At 40.7% G+C, this 18,777-nt stretch overlaps 1 protein-coding gene across 3 annotated transcripts in view; it reads left to right on the top strand.

The window, feature by feature from the left end:
- The window catches only part of PTPRM (protein tyrosine phosphatase receptor type M), a 759,871-nt gene that overhangs the window by 289,255 nt on the left and 451,839 nt on the right, over positions 1-18,777 (top strand). For all 3 annotated transcript variants that reach the window (XM_060119604.1, XM_060119603.1, XM_060119605.1), the window contains exon 4: positions 11,457-11,535. In XM_060119604.1, coding sequence (XP_059975587.1) covers positions 11,457-11,535 — 79 coding nt within the window. The remainder of the gene's footprint in view (positions 1-11,456; positions 11,536-18,777) is intronic.

Genomic DNA, 18,777 nt, shown 5'->3' with positions numbered 1-18,777 from the left:
TATCTGGTGATTAACATGTATTTAATTACTTAATTAGTGTTTGTCCTAACTGCTGTGACTAGAACCTGCCCCTCTGTTAGGCGGCAGCATAAGTGCGGGCTACCTTCTTTCACCAGGGCACCTGGGCTGTAACACCTGCTTCCTTTGATTTAGACACTGCTTTTTGCCATTTTAAGAATAGCATTTTCCTCTCACAAGCACCCTTTTACTTTATTGTGCCGATTTAAAAAAATTTCACTTTGATTCTGTGTCTTCTCCCCTCCTCTCTCCTCTTGTCCACCTGCAAGTTTCCGAGGCCTCTGATGGATTCTTCTGGGTTCTTAACCCCACCTGCACCCAGAGACGCCCCTGGAACCCCACACTCACTGCCTTTCTCCTTGCTTTTGGAGATAGTGGTTCTGAGTCCTGTCGAAGGCCAGGAGGGCAGTGATCTTTAATACAAATGGTTGCTTTGAAAAGGAAAAAACGCACAGGTGGCCTTGAAATCCCTCCCCCAGGCCCCTCAGTAAAGGTGTTATGCCAGGCTGTGGGCAGTGACAAGAGGGATGGGAAGGTAAAGTAAGGGAAGATACTGGCCTTCTGGTTGCTCCAGAGCCTCCTGTAAAAGCAAGTCCCTTAGAAGCACCGAAGGGCCTGACAGGAGAGGCGGCGTGGATCCGTGCTCTCAATTCTCTGTGCACTGAGCTTATCAAGGGGCCAGCACTTCGGGGAGGCTAAGCCAAGATTTACCCTTTACCTGTCTGCCATCTTTCCGGGTGGATGAAGGGGTGAGGGAATAGGAGATACTTGATCTTTCCCACCCCTTCCCATCACACTCCCTCCTGGACTCCTGTATGGCAGCCTCGCCTTCTTCGCTGGACTGGCCTTCACCCCACTTATTTTATTAGAAGGTCACGTAAGCCACGCTGAGTGGCAGCAGCTTGGCAGGCATTTGCTGCCCAGAGACAGTGTTTAAGATCTGCGTGGGTGAGTGTTTTCCAAACTGTGTTCCAAGGAAGGTTAAAAGGCACCGGTCAACCAAACGGGAAGAAGCACTGATTTAAGCGAAGTAGAACACATTCTGTACTGCCAGGCCTTTCAGAGCCCGGGAGTGTTTCTGCATCTCCCCGGGTGACACATGGCAGGTGCAGGTGCCTGGCTGGAGCGTGCACATCCGTTTGGCTTTAGCAGAGCATCTCGAGTCCAGTATTCCCTGGAGCACCTTGGGAAATCCTGATATGTACTGATGGAAAAAGAGAACATTCCCTGACTCCATAAATTCCTTAGCTTATGGCCGTTATTCCAAGTGTGTGACCATTGAATTGCTTCGTACCAAGTGCAAGACAATCGAATTGCTTCGTCCCTCTAGGAGGACACGGGGAATTAGATGTGGCAGTGAAATAGAACCCTGTCTCGAGCAGGAAAGCTATTCTAAGCAGATATTCCTGTCCTCTGCATTTTGTGCTTAAAAAGATGAGTTTTAAGAAATCAGTGAGGACATAGGAAGCGGTCACTTTACTACAGACTCAGAGCTGCATTTAGGAAGAAGCAGAGGGAGTCATGTGACAGTTTCTTACCTTCAAAGATAACATTTTATATATTTATTTTGAAAAGTCTACCATGTCTCTGGGTTTCCTTCTCAGTTTGTATTTGTTATTTGATGATCAAGGACAAGTCCTTCTTCTGGGTGAACATCTTCCACTTCTCTGTGGTCTGTCACTTCTTGCTTCTGAGCACTTTTCCTTATCACTTTCCTCTTTTTTTCCCTCTGCCTTAATTTTCTTGCATATCCCATTTTATAGAATGGGCATTTGAGCCATGATTAGAAAAGATTGGAAAAGAACACTACTTCTTTTCAAAAGGGAAAGGGAAAACACAAAAGTGAAGAAAGTTGTGTTATTTACTGGTAGAAAAAAATAGATGACATCATTTCAGAATCTCCTAAATGGCAAGACAAAGCACTGATAATTAGCTTCATTGTGAATCTTATCCTTTGAATGCCTTTAACGGAGAGAAAGTAGGTTTTAACTTTACTTTGATAACATGTTCATGGACTTCCCTGGTGACTTACTGGTTAAGAATCCACCTGCCAATGCAGGGGACACGGGTTCAAGCCCTGGTCTGGGAAGATCCCACATGCCCCAGAGCAACTAAGCCCCTGAGCCACAACTACTGAAGCCCGCACACCTAGAGCCCGTGCTCCGCAACAAGAGAAGCCATGGCAACGAGAAGCCCGTGCAATGCAACGAAGAGTAGCCCCTGCTTGCCGTAACTAGAGAAAGCCTGCGCGTAGCAACATAGACCTAACACAGCCAAAAATAAATAAATAAAATAACAATGCTAAAAAAAAATGTGCATATAAACAAAGGTTTCAGTACTTTGTTCCTGATTTGGTAAGGTCTATCGTTTGTGGTTTTGCTTTGACTCTTCATCATTACAGAAACTTTTCTTTTCCTATGTTTTTGTTTTTTATTTAACGTATTTGGATTAAAAAAATCAGTTTTTGTGAATATGATCCACCTTAGCTTTTTATCTAAACCAAAACCAAAAAGGAACTAGGAGGCTCTGTGTGGGAGGACAGACAGATGCCATGGAATCCCCTTTGTTCTAGGGGACTGACAGACAGTTTCCACCAGCGCATCTTCTGTGGGGAGTGTTTGTGTTGGTGAGATAATGCCTTTGCTTTGCTTATACGTGGCAGGAAAAGTGGCAGCGTGGAAGGCTAATTTTGCTTCTCACTAAAGCAGGGAGCATCAGAGATGCTGCAGTGTTAAACTTCTTCCCGTCTCCTGTTTGGCAGACTCAGATCCAGGATGGCTTTCCATGAGCAAACAAAACAGCATTAGTGAGTGGTTTAACCAGTTGCTTCCTACCTGAAAGCCAGTGGCTTTTCCCCAAGGCTCCAAAGATGGTGGAGCTGCACCATCTTGTCTCCTGAGATGTTATTTGTTGAGTGGTTGAACGAATATGGATTCTCTGTAGTCTACATGTCTTTACATCCCATGGCTGCCAGTAATATCTGGGAACCAAGAGCAAAAATGAGCATTGAGTCCTTCCAATGACCAAGAACTTTGATAGAAGTGGGTCTCGGTGTGAATCCAAACACACGAATACAGTTTTGTTCTAAACATCACGGTGAGCACCAAATGAGTAAACACTGGACCGCTGCTTCTGGGGGACATAGGACATTAGTCCCGTGTTAAGAGCCTGTGGTCGCAAGACTTTCATCAACTGATCAATACATAACCTTGGTTTATGTGTGTTTCTGCAAAGATGCCTTATTTAATGTGTATCATTGATTCTTAACAGTGAACTTGGCCAAGAGTGCTAGGCTTAGGCGTGAAGGAAGCTTATTTAACACACGTTTTCTCTGTAAGACACATCACAGCCTTCTTGCACTTGGCGATACCAGACAGCATTTCAGCATTGCGCTGGGGGCCATCTTAAATAGCAGCATCGCTAATAAAAGGCACAAAAAGGTGAAAATGTGACACATTTAGACGAGGATAAGGACACTTGTTAGTGGCAGGAGAAGGGAAGCTGGAAGGCAGAGCTCCTCCTTGCCTGGCCTCTGCTGGGATGTGTGTGTCCAGCGACTCCAACCTTTGCCGCCCTGCCACGTTCACAAGTGACCAAGAATGCTTTGCAGGTATTGATTTTGGGGTTTCGAATAAACTAACGAGTAGACAACTTCACAAATTCAGAATCAGCAAATAATGAGGATTCATTATATTTTCTGTTAAGCCAAATCTCCCCCACCAAAAAAAAAGTGATGTAAGATTAAATACTGTGTGATGACAAAATTATTCCAGAATACGGTAGTTTGGCTCTGTGATTCCATCATACCCATCCCCCACTTCAGCTTTCAACTTTTCAAATAATCATAACTTAGATTAGGCTAGACAGCAAAGGCATTTTTCCTAAAACTGTATGTGTTTGGTAAAAACAAAAACATTTAGCTGTAATTGAGCTAATGCCAAAGGACATTGTGCAGAATGAGATCTGAGAGTCAGGTTGGAATACAAAAGTGTTATAAATTCTCAGTAGTTTAGCTTATTTGTAGAGGATTTGCCTTCTAAATGAGCTGGATTTTCTTTCATTTTTTAATTTAATTTTTAAGACAGTGTTTTGAGGTCTGTCAAGTAATTCGTGTCTATGTTTTTTTTTTTTTGGTGTATTGCAATTATGCTTTTAAAAATTGGTAATGCTACTCCAATGCTACGTGGGCATTTAAAACACCACCCGTATATAAGAGCTGAAACAAATCAAGCCAGGAGAGGGCTTTCTCCCTGTCATTGCTAGAGTTCAAGGCTCCCCCAGGAAGTGCAAAGCATATTGTATTTGGCTGAGAAGAACTACTGCTATCCATGTGTGCTTTCTTGTTATCTAGAGTAATGGCAGCCTGTTGGTGAGCAAAGCAGGAAAGCTTCCTCTTAAAGCAGGAGGCTGGATAGTAAATATTTCAGGCTTTTCAGGCCAGATGGTCTCTGTGGCAGCAACTCCACTGTGCTGTGATTGTGTGAGAGTCACTGTAGACAATCCATAAATGAATAAGCGTGACGGCCTTCCAAGAAAGCTTTATTTTCCAACAAGGAAATTGGCATTTCATATACTTTTCATGTATCACAAAACTTCTTCTTTTGATTTCCTCCTACCAGTGAAAACTGTAAAAACCATCCTTAGTTTGTGGGCCAGACAGAAACAGAGGTTGGGGCAGATTTGGCCCATTTGCTGTAGTTTGCTGACCCTTGTCTTAAAACTGGCATTGTTAAAACTGTGTCATAGGGCTTTCCTGGTGGCGCAGTGGTTGAGAGTCCGCCTGCGGATGCAGGGGACACAGGTTCGTGCCCAGGTCCGGGAAGATCCCACATGCTGCGCGGCAGCTGGGCCCGTGAGCCATGGCCGCTGAGCCTGCGTGTCCGGAGCCTGTGCTCCGCAACAGGAGAGGCCACAACAGTGAGAGGCCCGCGTACCGCAAAAAACAAACAAAACAAAAAAAAACTGTGTCATATAACTGTCCCTTGCATCTTTATTTCTAGGTCAAGTAGATGATGACTACATTTCTTAGTTCAATCTGGAAGTAAAGAATTTAGAACATATGTACATCTATGCATTAAAAGTCATATATATTTGTGTATATGTATATATATGTGTGTGTATGCATGGTTATATATTATATATGTGTGTGTATGTGTATGTGCATATGTATATGTCTATGTATTCTATATATATCATCTCTCATACCTGCTAGATTAGGCAGTCGGGTAACATGAAAGAAGCCCAGACTTGGAAGTAAAATAGACCTAGAATTTTACCCTGATTGCATGACCTCGGCAACATTCCTTAACCTTACTGAGTCTGCCTACTCATCCCTAAAGGGGAGTTAATATTATCTACCTGATATGGTTGACTGAGAAAAATTAGATAATATGTACAAAATGTACCTGGGACATGGATGTATATGATAAATAAATGTTTTTTGAATTATTCATTGTTTTTATAAAGAAAAGATTTGATGTGTTTCCCTCAAGAGATCCAAGTCTCACGTCTAATGTAGATTTTCAGTATATTCTGTCCTGTTTGATAAAAATAAGCATGGCCACATCCCTAAATCAATTTTCACACGTTTCTTTATTCTCTTTCTGGTGGTGCTGTTGGTGGCCTCATGTTACTGTTCGCTGTGACCTCAATGTTTTTGTCCTTGGATGCAGGCATCTTTAGACATGCCTGTGACTGCCACCCCCATCCCCACCTTGGGCTCTGCATACCTGTGTTATAATTCGCCTAGAGCAATATCTGTCCTTTCAATAGAGTAGTCCCTTATTTGACAGATAGAGAGAAAACTATTTCTGCTTCTGAAACTTTCTTGGTAAGGGCACTGGCTAGAATATAGTACAAAATGGAAAACTTGCCAGACAGCAAGAGTTCATGACAAGGAAACCTTTCAGGGGGTGCGTAATTCTGTTTTTAAGGAATCTATTTAAGATAGGCCTCATCCTTTGAACTGCATGTTTTAACCCTGTTGTTTGTTAGAAAAAAAAACAAAGTCGATTTCTTAATGGTCAGGTGGTAGGTAAAATCACGATAGTCATCAACCTATGATTGTCCGACAGCACCTAAATTCAGATATCTTCATTTAATCACATTTACTTCAAAGTAGCAAACATTCAGTGCAAATCATACCCAGTTTATAGTCATGGTATGTGTTGAAACATTTATATCCTAAATTATAAACTTGATGAAAAAACTAACAAAACTTATACTCATAAGTCCCTTAATTGAAATGAACTTCTAAGAAAGAGCTCAAAAGTGACCTTTTAAAAAACATGCTTCAGGGGCTTCCCTGGTGGCGCAGTGGTTGAGAGTCTGCCTGCCGATGCAGGGGACACAGGTTCGTGCCCCGGTCTGGGAAGATCCCACATGCCGCGGAGCAACTAAGCTCATGTGCCATGGCTGCTGAGCCTGCGCGTCCGGAGCCTGTGCTCCGCAACGGGAGAGGCCACAACAGTGAGAGGCCCGCGTACCGCAAAATAAAACAAAAAAAAAAAGTGCTTCAATTTTTTGGAAAGAAACATTGAAGGATTGCTTCAAACTTACAACACATAATGCACCTTCTGTTGTTTAAAACCTAAGGTGTCATACTAAGTTTTTATTTATATATTTTATAGAAATCTACATGTCTGTGCATCTGTCTGCAGGTGTATAGACACAGACCCATAAACATATCTATAAAGATTGTTTTCCTCTTTTTGTCTCTGCAGTTAGCTGTAAGTCAGTGCTGGAACCTGCCAAGTTCAGAAGTTTGTTTCAGAAGTTTCCAGTTAAAGGAAAGGGCCAGTTCATTGTTCTCCAGTGTATCTGTAATCAGACTCTGGCTTTCTTTTCTTCTTGGTGTTCCAGCTGGAAGAGTGAGAGCAGCAAAGTTTCAGGTGTAAACTTATGTTCACTTCTTTGGTTGTGGCCTCGCTGGCGAGTCATCTTGCTGGGAAATTTGGGGAATTGGCTTCTTGCTGAGTCTTGCTCTATCTCTAGCCTGGCTGAGATTCTGGGTAAGTGCTTGCTCAGGCATCTGTGGGTTTGCACTTAGCAGGCTGAGAGTTGGGCTGGAGGTAGTGTTGGGTGTATTATGGGCATCCTGGCTGGTTAGGAAAGGAGGAGGGGAAGGTTCATGGTCCGACGAGCTCCATACTGTTCCCATCTGTCATTTGGCTGTTCTTGTCTCCCTTCTGTTCTTTCATTGTGTTCCTTATTTTTTCTCCAACTAAAGCTTAAATTTCATAAAATCGTCTAATTTTTTGATGCCCCCCCAGAGCATGTAGTAAATATTCTATAAATATTTGGACAATAAGGCTCAGAATCTTTGGGCATAAAACTTTTGAGGGTCCTAAGTTCTCTTAATGTGATGGATGAAAAAACAGATTCAGAGGTTTTTTTGTTTGTTTGTTTGTTTTGGTTTTTGTGGTACGCGGGCCTCTTGCTGTTATGGCCTCTCTCGTTGGGGGGCACAGGCTCCGGACGCGCAGGCTCAGCGGCCATGGCTCACGGGCCCAGCCACTCCGCAGCATGTGGGATCTTCCCGGACCGGGGCACGAACCCGTGTCCCCTACATCAGCAGGCGGACTCTCAACCACTGCGCCACCAGGGAAGCCCCAGACTCAGAGGTTTTAAGCTGGCTTTTCTAGTGTCTAATTCCTTCCCCCCCGCCCTTCCTTTCTCTCTCCTTTTCCATGGTAGGACCATGGCCTTGTGTTGGATTAAATTAAATATGGTGCATTAAATTTACACGTGTCAACTTTTAAAAACAGATCCACATGAGCATGCTTTATCTATGTACATTATATTCTAAGAGTTAATGCATCCCTTTAAAAATGAGGATTATTCCATTCTTATGAGAAGCTTCAGCCCTTGTAGTTGATAAAGGAAAAAATGTAACTTTTGGTAAGAAGGACAAACCTGCTGAGGAAAGGGATCTTCATCTATTCCGTTCATGATGTACTCCAAGTGCCTGGAGTAGAGAGATGCTTGGTGGAGACTTGAACTGGATGAATGAATGTATAAAAGGGAGGGAAGAAGGCAGGAAAGACGGATGAACCTCTGGGTTTGGCTCTCAAAGTACCCTTTTCATGGCCAGAGTGATGGCGTTCTTGGGTCACTGGTGGTGCTGGGCATCAGTCTGTGCTGTGGCCACTCTGACCAGAGCATCTGGCCGGTTCCTGCTCTGCCTGCACATGCTGCTCCTGCCAGGCAGGATATGGCTGTTTCCCGGGAGCCCTGTCTGGAGAGCCCTGGGAAGACTTTTTCCTCCACTTGTTCTCAATGTCCATCTGCCTTTTGCCCCTCAGTTGTCCTGTCTCAGACTTCAGTAGAGAGAGAAACTAGCAAGATCCCATTGCAGAAATATCTGTGCGTCTCTTCCTTTCTCTGTACTATCAGTGAAAAAAATGTATATTAACCCCCAAAACAGGAGCAAGTTTCATTTCATTTCTGTTCTCCTGCTGGGCCCCTCCTCCCCCTGTGTGTTTTGTATTTCAGCTTGGTGGCATCCTGGCACAGGGACGTCTAGTATAGCAGGTGTTTCTGGGATGACTTCTATCTGGGAAGCCCCCTGAGCTTTTCCATTGGGGGTCCTGCTTATTGCTTCCTCCATGCTTTCATCCGTCGCACAAACATAAATAATGCAGTCCTTTGGTTGCAGTGTTCATTCAGGCAACAGGCAGTAGTGAAAATGCCACGATATTTGGAATCAGAAAGATTGGGATTTTAAGTTACACCTGCCGTAGACACGTCGCATGTTCTTGGACCATTACTTTGTATCTAAATATCGTTGTTCTTGAAATATAGAATTCTTGAAGAATCTTCATGTGAAATAATAAATAAGGCAGTGGAGTAATATCTGCCCAGGGTATGTAACGTATTATGTGTGTAGTAAATGGTCACTTATAATTACTTTTTTTAAATTGAAAATTTTATGGGGATAATTGTGGAGTCAGATGCAGTAATAAGAAATAATACAGATTCCTATGTACACTTCACCCAGTTTCTTCCGATGGTAACATTTGGCAAACCTAAAGTATAATGTCACAAGCAGGATATTGACATTGTTAAAATCTAGAGCTTTTTCAGAGTCCCCCAGTTTTACTTGTACTTGTGTATGCATGTGGGTGTATTTACTGCTATATAATCTTTCCACTGTTTTATTGTGATAAAATACAAATCACTTAAAATGTATCGTCTTAACCATTTTTAAGTGCACAGTTCAGGGGTGTTAAATACATTCATAATCTTGTGGAACCATCACCACCCTTCACCTCCAGAACTCTTTCGTCTTGTAAAACTGAAACTCTGCAGCCATAGAACAATAACTTCCCAGCCTCTCCGCCCAGCCACAGGCAACCGCCATTCTCTTTTCTGTCTCTGTGCGTTTACTACTCTGGGTATTTGCCCTTCTAGGACTGACTTATTTCACTGAGCATCATGTTTTCCAGGTTCATCCATATCATAGCATGTGTCAGAGTTTTTTTGTCCTTCTTAAGACTGAATAATATTCCACAGTATGTATAGACCGCATTGTGCTTATCCACTTATCCATCAGTGGACACTTGGGTTCCTTCCGCGCTGTTGTGACTGATGCTGCTATGAGCTGTATGATTTTATTACCTGGGTAGGTTTGCGCCTCCATCACCGCAGTCAAGACCTCAGCACTTCCGGCATCACAAGGATTGCTCCTGTTGTCCTTTTGTAACCACACCCATCTCCCTCCTGTTCCTTCTCCCACCATCCCTGAGCCCTGGCAACCACTCATCTGTCCTCCATTTCTAAAATGTTGACATTACATGATGCTACGTAAATGGAATCAAATAGCGTGTAATCTTTCATGATGGGCTTTTTTACTCAGCACAGTTCTCTGGAGATTCATCCAAGTCAGGTGTATCCACACTATGGACGTACCACTGTCAGTTTAATCATTTACCATTTGAACAGCATCTGGACTGTTTCCAATTTCTGGCTGTCATAAATAAAAGCTTCTATAAACATTCATGTGCAGGTTTTTAAAAAAATTTTTTTATTGGAGTATAGTTGCTTTACAGTGTTGTGTTAGTATCAGGTGTACAGCAAAGTGAGTCAGTGATACATACATATATATATATATATATATATATATATATACATATATATACACATATGCACTCATTTTTAGATTCTTTTCCCATGTAGGCCATTACAGAGTACCGAGTAGATTTCCCTGTACTATACAGTAGGCCCTTATTAGTTATCTAGTTTATATATAGTAGTGTGTATAGGGACTGACATATGCAGGTTTTTATAGGAATGAAAATGTTCATTTCTCCAATGGTGCAGTTGCTGGGTTGTGTGTTAGACTGATCCTCCTCATGTTGCATGAGCCGTGGTCTCCCTGGTAGCACAGTTTCCTGCTGTGTAGAAATGGAGGTGAAAATAATGTTATGTGGACCTTTTATCATTAAGACTAGCCTGACAACAGACACCTTTAGACAATCATGTTAAGAACATTGATAACCTTGTTACTGGTTCTTTTATCTCCTTTAGCCTCAGTTTCTCTGAAGTGGCTCCACCATCTCAAAAACGTCATTCTGAGAACCTCAGAGCGTGTTGCCCTTCTTCTATTGCCCTGCTTCTCCCAGGTCCAAACAGTCATAAATTCCTCTTGATTTTGCCACTGCAGAGATTTTTATATCGTTCTCCTCCTAATTGATACTCTGCCATCTGAATTTCAGCTAGTATAGTCTCTTCTCTGTATTGCTAATGTGCTGTGTTTCCTGGGATCTCTGAGCCAGGTCACAGCTGACCTTTATAGCTGCAGATCGCAGTTCTCCTCTTCATAGCCACCATCATGTCCACCTCAGGGCCTTTGCACATGCCTCGGAGGGTGCCTTATCCTCTTCACACCGTTAGCTCATTCACCTTCAGCTATCAGCTCAAACGCCACTTCCTCATGGGAGGCCATCTGGTATATGTTCTTCTAGTATCCTGTCCTCTTCTTTCATAATATGTTTAAAATTTTAATTGTATATGTTAGTTGTATAAAACCTAGGGCCCCACATGGTTCAGTCTGGTGCTAGAGTTTCCTCAAAGAAGTTGACCAGGAGATATGTCATCTTAAAGCAATTTAAATCTTATCACCTCTGGAAAATGACTCAGCCTCTGTCTTCCACGTATCAGTTCTTAACCATGGTACCCTGCCCCACTTTTATGAGGTGAGTCCTTGAGGTACAGTGCTGTCTGACCCACCGCAGTTCATGTCCCTGAAAACTGGGTTTGAGTCTTAGTTGTTTTTGTAGTTTTAGAACCTGGAACACTGACTGGTGGATATTGGGCGTTCCATTAATATTTTTGGAAAACATCAATGAATGGTTGAAACTACATATCTTATATATAGGAAATATTTGGTAAAAGTTGACAAAATGAGTGAATAATGAAAACCTTTCTTAACTTTCCAGGTGATTTTTGAAGTTGTAACTTCTGGACATCAAGGCTACCTCGCCATTGATGAAGTGAAGGTGTTAGGACATCCATGTAGTAAGTTACCTCAGCTTCTAATCATCCGGGGATGTGGTTGGGGGTGTGTTTATGTTATGGATAAGAGACACTAAAACCTGGGGGAGGTCGTCCTACTCAGAGAGTCCCTGATGGGCCTCTGGGTGGTGCTGTGCTAGCCCAGAAGTTCAAAAACATGTGCATCATGTGTGATGTCATTGTACGTATCTAAATGTCTTTAAAGTGAAAATCAGGAATAAGGACTAAGGGAACATCCATATCCAACCCCAGCATAGAGCTTTGGGAGCTGAGCGAGCAAAAGTCTGCAAATGTGGGTGTCTCTGTATGTGCTTAGGTGTACCAGCATGTGTGCTTGTGTGGGCACATGCATATGTGTGTGCATGTGTGTGTGCACATGTGTGCCTGTGTGCATGTGTGTATGTGCATGTGCTTGTGTGTCTGCAGGAGTGTGTGTGTGTGTGTACGTGCACTGAGTTTCCCATAATCACTACATGTTCATAAAAAATAAGATAGTTATGTTTGCCTTTTGTAAATTCTGATGAATGGTAGTGAACTGTACAAATTACTCTGTATTCTTTTTTTCCCCACTTAGCATTGTATTTAGGTCAATCCATGAGATTGTGTCATACGAATATACTACCTTCTATTTTTTCTTTTCCTCTACGAACATTTAGTCCCCCTCACCCCATTTTCCTCTATGACAAACACGGTTGCCGTGAACATCCGTGTGTGTGTGCGCGCCTCTGCATGCAGTGTGTGAGAGCTTGGGCAAGGTGTATTCTTCAAGGCAGAATTGCTGAGCAGAAGGGTAGAAACACTTTTAGTTTTACTAGATGCTATGAAAAATGTCTGACCAGTTTATATGCCCACCAGCAATGCACGGACGTTTCATTTGCCCTATATCCTTGCCCCAAATTGATATTGTCAGACATTAAATCTTTGACCATCCTAGGGATGGCAGCCTGCTTTATGTTTTAGGGTCCCTGGCATAAAAGAGAAATTGGCTCATTCAGATGATTCTAGATCTCTGCTGAAGGTCCCCACCCAAATTCATGAGAGAATGGTTATATCTACACTGAAATTAGAAATACCAACACACGCAGGAGTGTCTGCTTTTACTGCATGGATTGAGAGATTGGCGCCATGATCACTCCCTGTGGTGGTTTCAGAGAAGCCTGGGTGGTTGGTATCTGATGGGCTCTCATGACACTGTTGTCTGATTCCATCCAGAGGGGTTCTCCTCTCTGAGATCTTTACCTGGTGCTCCAAGTTCAAGCTCAGCAGTCATCTTGTTCATTACTAAGGCAGACGTTACTTTTGTAGCACGGTGCTTGGCCTTTTATCCTGTCAGCAAGACTGGCGAGTTCAAGAAGAATTTCTGCCCCCTTTTTTCAGAAAAGACAAGAAAATGAACAATGCTGTACCTAATGGGAACAGCAGGGCAAATTTAGGAAGCAGAATATAATTACCTGAGTTGGAACTTGGCCAAATTCTCAGAGTCATAGCCTCGGGCTTGGAAAAGTGCCGTGAGATCTTCTAATGTGCGTGAATATTCAGGGCCTCTGATTCACCTCTTACCAGGAGGTGAAAAGTCAGACAGTAATATGTAGGCCTGCTATGGGCTGAGCGCTCCGTTTCCCAGAGCAAACCTCACCACAAGGCAGGTGTCACTGCCGCCCTGGGTATAGGTGTGGTGGCCACTGGCCAACAAAATAGCTCCTCAGGTGTAGCCCCTCCCATCCCGCAGGATCTGAGTCATCGCCTTCAGTAAGAGAGAAAGACTTAATGCTTTTCCTTCTATCAGAGCCTTCCTGAAATGTGTCTCCTGCAGTTTTGTGCATTCTTTCCAAGCCCAGCTGCCTGCAGCCATAGAAATAGAGTTTATGTCTCTCCTTTGGAGAATACCGGTGCTGATACTTAATTGGCTTTGCAAACTGCTGTTAGGAGATACAGAATCACAAAACAGCCTTTGTCCCAAAGTGATGGATGCTACAACAACGTGTTGAACTGTGAGCTTTAAATGGTTTTGATGATGGCCTTTCTGTAGTTATTTTTTCCTGAATCGCTAAGTTTATGGGGAAAACATGCAAATAAAGATTTTAAAGAAGGCAGTCGTTTCGTCTTAAAATGGAAAGCTTTATAGTTTGTATTCTAAGGGCTTTCCTCTCAAGATTTTAAAATAATAATCAATTATTTTGAAATGCTGATGATGTTCATTAAATTTACATCGTGAAGAAACATAAGTATTTGATATCCAAAATTGTGCTTTTCCAAAAGATGCAGAAGTGCTGAACTTTATTTACTTCACTCTAAAGGCTCCTGTTTGGATTCATATAGGTTTATGAGTAGACATTACGACATTTTTTTTAAAAAAAATAGCTGTTCTGTTAAGTGTATACAGTTGCTCATAAAATTGATTTTCACGTAGTGACAGTAAGATGCCAGATCAGCTTGAAATGTGGAGATGGCTGTGCAGTGGCTTCAGACCACTTCTAATGAAGATAGATAATTTTTGTATTTGGTACACATGCTAAAACTATATTTTGAATTTGGTTCAATAATCCTGGTAGGAGAAACTGAAGAAGCATTTTTTTCAGCTTTGAAATATTGTCTCCTGTTTTTAAGTAGGTTGTAACTTATGCATAGGTGGGTATTACTATTATTACCTTGTGGTGCTGATATGTATTTTTATATCTTGTAAGCCATGCAGCATTTTAACATCACATATCATTCAATTCATCCACTCAAAGTGCATGTGAATGTGGGATGTTTTTCCTTTTACTCGGGTCTTCTAAAAGTTCCTTCAATAGTGTTTGCAGTATTCAGGGTACTAACTGAACTTCTTTCCTTATACTTTTTTTGTTAAATCTATTCCTACGTGTTTTATTTTGATACTACTATAAATGGAATTGTTTTCTTAATTTCTTTTTTGGATTGTTCATTGCAAGTGTATAGAAACACAATTGACTTTTGTATATTGATTTTGTATCCTGAGACCCTGTTGAGTTTACTTATTATAAACTCTAATTGTTTTTTGTGGATCCTTAGAATTTTCAAGACCCATGTCATCTTTAGGTTGCGTTAGTTTTATATCCTATTTTTCAATCTGGGTGCCTTTTATTCCTTTTCTTGCCTAATTGCTGTGGCTAGAACCTCCAGTACAATGTTGAGTACAAATGGAGAGAAGACATCCTTGTCATGTTCCTGTCTTAGGAGGGAAGCTTCCAGCCATTCACCATTCAGTATGATGTTAGCTGTGGGTTTGGGTTTTTCATAGATGCTCATTATCAGGAAAGACATTCTCTTTTATTCCTACTTTGTTGGGTATTTTAAAAAAATCAATCATGAAAGGGTGTTGGGTTTTAGCAAATGCTTTTCCTTTATGTATGTAGGAGAGGAAGAAGTTCTCCTTGACCCTCTTAGGGTCTCTGACTGTGTCTGAAAATGAAACTGACAAAGACAGTTTCATGGGAGTAAAGCATACAGATATATTTAATGTATGTTTTATGTGACATGGGAGCCTCATAAGGAAATGGAGACCCGCAGAAACAGACCTGGTGTATTTATGCTGGTTCTCGTGAAGAGCAGACATTCATGGAGGAATATGATATGACAGAGATTGTACAGCAAGTGTGGCAAACTGAGGAAGACAAACCAGATGCGTGCGTTGATTCTTCTTGGTGAACCTTTGTCTTTGGAGATAAGAAAGCTCCTTTCTTCTGGTGCAGGGAGGACACCTCTCACATAAGGGTTTTATGGCCTGTTTAGGGGATAAGGGAAGGGAAGGTCAGAGTGACCTTCTTGCTACTGCTGTTTTCTTGAACTCCTTCAGCTTAATTTATTCAGTGTGCAAAGGTGCCATATTTTGGGTAGCATTTCCTGAACTCCATTATTTATCAGATTATCGTATGGCTTTTATCTTTTATCCTATTGGTGGGGTGTGTTATACTGATTGGTTTTTGGATGTTAAATCGACCTAGCACTCCCAGGATAAATCTCACTGGGTTACAGTGTACAGTCTTTGTTATATGTTGTCATATAACACCTTAAATATGAAGTTATTTGCATATATGATGCCTTGAATTCTGAAATCTAAAAATTACACAGAATAATGCCTCGTTATTTTTCTGCCAATTTAAAAAAATAATAATATAATGAAAAAGATTGCAAAAACCCCTCATAAACCTATGTGCCATATATGGGATAAAATGAATACAAAAATCCAAGACATTTCTGTATTACTACTTTGCAATATGAAATAAGTCAGCAATTTCTTTAAACATTTAACAAATGCTGAGTTCATAATATGGCATCCTAGGTTCAAATTTATTCTTATTTTATAAAACAAAATTAATTTTTCACTCATATTTATTTGCACACTCAAACATTACTTGCCTACTTTCAAATTTAAATTTTTATGAAGACATTAAACACTGTGATTAAAATAAGAATAACAGAGACATATAAAAAATTGGAACTGTTTTCTGAATTATGTTTGTTGAATAAAAACTGACCCGTGTGCTTTGGTTGAGAGATGCACAGAACTCAGAATTGAGTTTATTTGAGTTTATCATTTTATTTATTTTTATTTTTTTTTAAGTTTTATTGCAGTATAGTTGCTTTACAATGTTGTGTTAGTTTCTACTGTACAGCAAAGTGAATCAGTCATGTGTATACATATATCCCCTCTTTTTTGGATTTCCTTCCCATTTAGGTCACCACAGAGCATTGAGTAGAGTTCCCTGTGCTATACAGTAGGTTCTCATTAGTTATCTATTTTATACATAGTATCAATAGTGTATATATGTCAATCCTGATCTCTCAATTCATCCCAACCCTGCCTTCCCCCTTGGTATACATACATTTGTTCTGTACATCTATGTCTCTATTTCTGCTTTGTAAATAAGATTGTCTACACCAGTTTTTCAGATTCCACATATATGCGTTAATATACGGTATTTGTTTTTCTCTTCATTTTACACATGGGAACTTAGCTTGGATTTTTCTCCAGTGGACTATCATTCTTCTTCAAGAGATGGGTGACTAATAAAAGTTGTTTGTACACAGTGCCTAGCTTATTTTTCTATGATAAGGATGTTGACTCTGTTTTTCCCTTGACAAATTATTCCATTAAGATCCATTCTTACCTCTCAAGCAAAACAAAAGTAGTTTTGTCTTGAACCATGTTAAGAGCTTCCTGCTCACAATAGTTTCTTGGCCTCTGTGGCCCTATAAACTTGCTCACGTAGTGGAGAATAATAATGATAATGCTCTCCTCACAAGGTAAATGTAGGGATTAAATGAGTTAATGTACATAATGAACTTAGAACAGAGCTTAGCACATTCTAAGAGCTCAATAAATGTTAGCTATTATTATTATTATTATTAGGCATACATCCTGATTGGCCCACTAGAATGAATTAGCTGCAGATTTTAACTCTAAGTGGCTAAATTGATTGATTTCTTAGATGGGATAACTTAGCAGTGTCCATTTTAAAAGTTAAAAAAATGTTTGCAAAATAGATTGTTTTCAGGCAGTCCCGGCTGTTCTTTTTAGCAGAAGTTGGCTCTCTTCTTTGTGATGATGTGCTACACAAATAGAGAGAAGCATTGACTGTGCATTCTGGCTGGCAGGCATGGCTGCAGCCCATCTCAACCTGTGACATTACATTAAAATGTAAATGAAAATACAAAGGGGTCAGGGCACAGTCCGCTTTTGTCCATTTCCGTTTGCACTTGGACGTCGCAAATTACTGTTCTCTGATTTTGTTGTTAGTGTTTTGGTGCAGGCTTTGAAGAATCAATAATATGAGACATCTACAAAAAGATTTGCATCCTGGTCAATGATAATTCCTGGCTTTGGGATCAAATGCTGATGTGAGATCAATTAATACCCAAAACCCTCTATTCTTTTGAAAACAGTTTTCTTAGTAAGAAACAAAAGAATATGGCAGAAATGAAAAAATAGGAGAGTTGTACTCAAAAACCTTTTAGTATTCATGGAAGATATTTAGTTTTTAGAACTCCTGCAGATTTTAGAAAAAAAACTGGCATAGCATTTTGAAAGGGTATCCAGGAGACAAATGGGCCTATAAATTTAGAGAGAAAGAGAGAACTTTTCTTCCTGAGTATGGGATAGATTGAAATTTTCCACTGTAATTGTGCTCTACCTGTGTTACAATTAGTTTGGCAAGGTTCAGAGCACGCAGCTGAGCGTGGAATTGAAACTTTTCTGGCTGTGGAGCTCCTTTTCTTGGGGTCTTTTCCAGTTTCCAGTGATAGATCCGTTATTTTAAATAATAATGAACATTTTTGAGGCTAAGTACCAGGCACACACAATACCTCCTCCTGGCAGCATCTTGTTTAATCTTTATCCCAACCCTATGAAATAAGTACTATTTTTAAATCCTTATTTTGCAAATTAAAAAAAAAATCCACTAAGGCTTGGGTTGAAGAATTTTTGCTTCTATTCAAAGGTAGTAAGAGCCTGAGCTTGAACACATATTATGCTGAACTGAAAACAGTTGTAGGGTTTACAGCACTAGGCGGGGAGAATCCAGGCATCTTAAACCTCTGGAAAGATTATATATGCCTTTAATGTTTATTGAAACACTTACAAATGTTACCAGTAGAAATTTTAGCCTTCATGATCTTGGAGGAAACTGATCTGGAACATAGAATTCCATAGCCCCTTTGTCTTGTTCACCCTGGTGGATGAATTAATTAATTCAATTAATTCTCTTGCTTGAAAAGGATAATTTGCTGATAAAAGTGTTTACACTTAATAGGTTTTTCTGTCTTCATCTGGTTTCCATTGGAGGTATGGCTTTATTATTTTAGCCAGACTATTTTTTTTTTTTCTGGCAGTCTTCTTCTCAACCGAGAAACACTATTTCCCAAACTGAACACAGCCAATCTGTTCAGAGACGAACCCTCCCCAAATACAATTTGAACAGAGGTATCAATTCCTTAGACTCTTAACCTTACTGTGCAAGTAATAAGCCCTGGTGTCTTTGAGAAAACCGTATTGAACGTCAAATCCATTCTAAAGGAGAAGGGATAACCCTCATTCTGGGCAGCATATCTTAATAAGGATGGGAGTAAAGAAATACTATCACACAATCCTATCTTTGGCCACCAAATTAAAAATGTAAGTTATATTCTAATAGAACTCCTAACACAATTAGCAAATTGTATTGATAAATGAGCTTTGCTATGTCTTTCTCTTTGGTTCAGTAGCCATTGCTAGAAACAGGGCCCTTA

The sequence above is a fragment of the Mesoplodon densirostris genome, chromosome 15 (genome assembly GCF_025265405.1).
Source record: "Mesoplodon densirostris isolate mMesDen1 chromosome 15, mMesDen1 primary haplotype, whole genome shotgun sequence".
In the NCBI taxonomy this organism is placed as follows: domain Eukaryota; kingdom Metazoa; phylum Chordata; class Mammalia; order Artiodactyla; family Ziphiidae; genus Mesoplodon; species Mesoplodon densirostris.
Note: the sequence above shows the minus strand (reverse complement) of the source record. Positions and strands in the feature narration are given on the sequence as shown.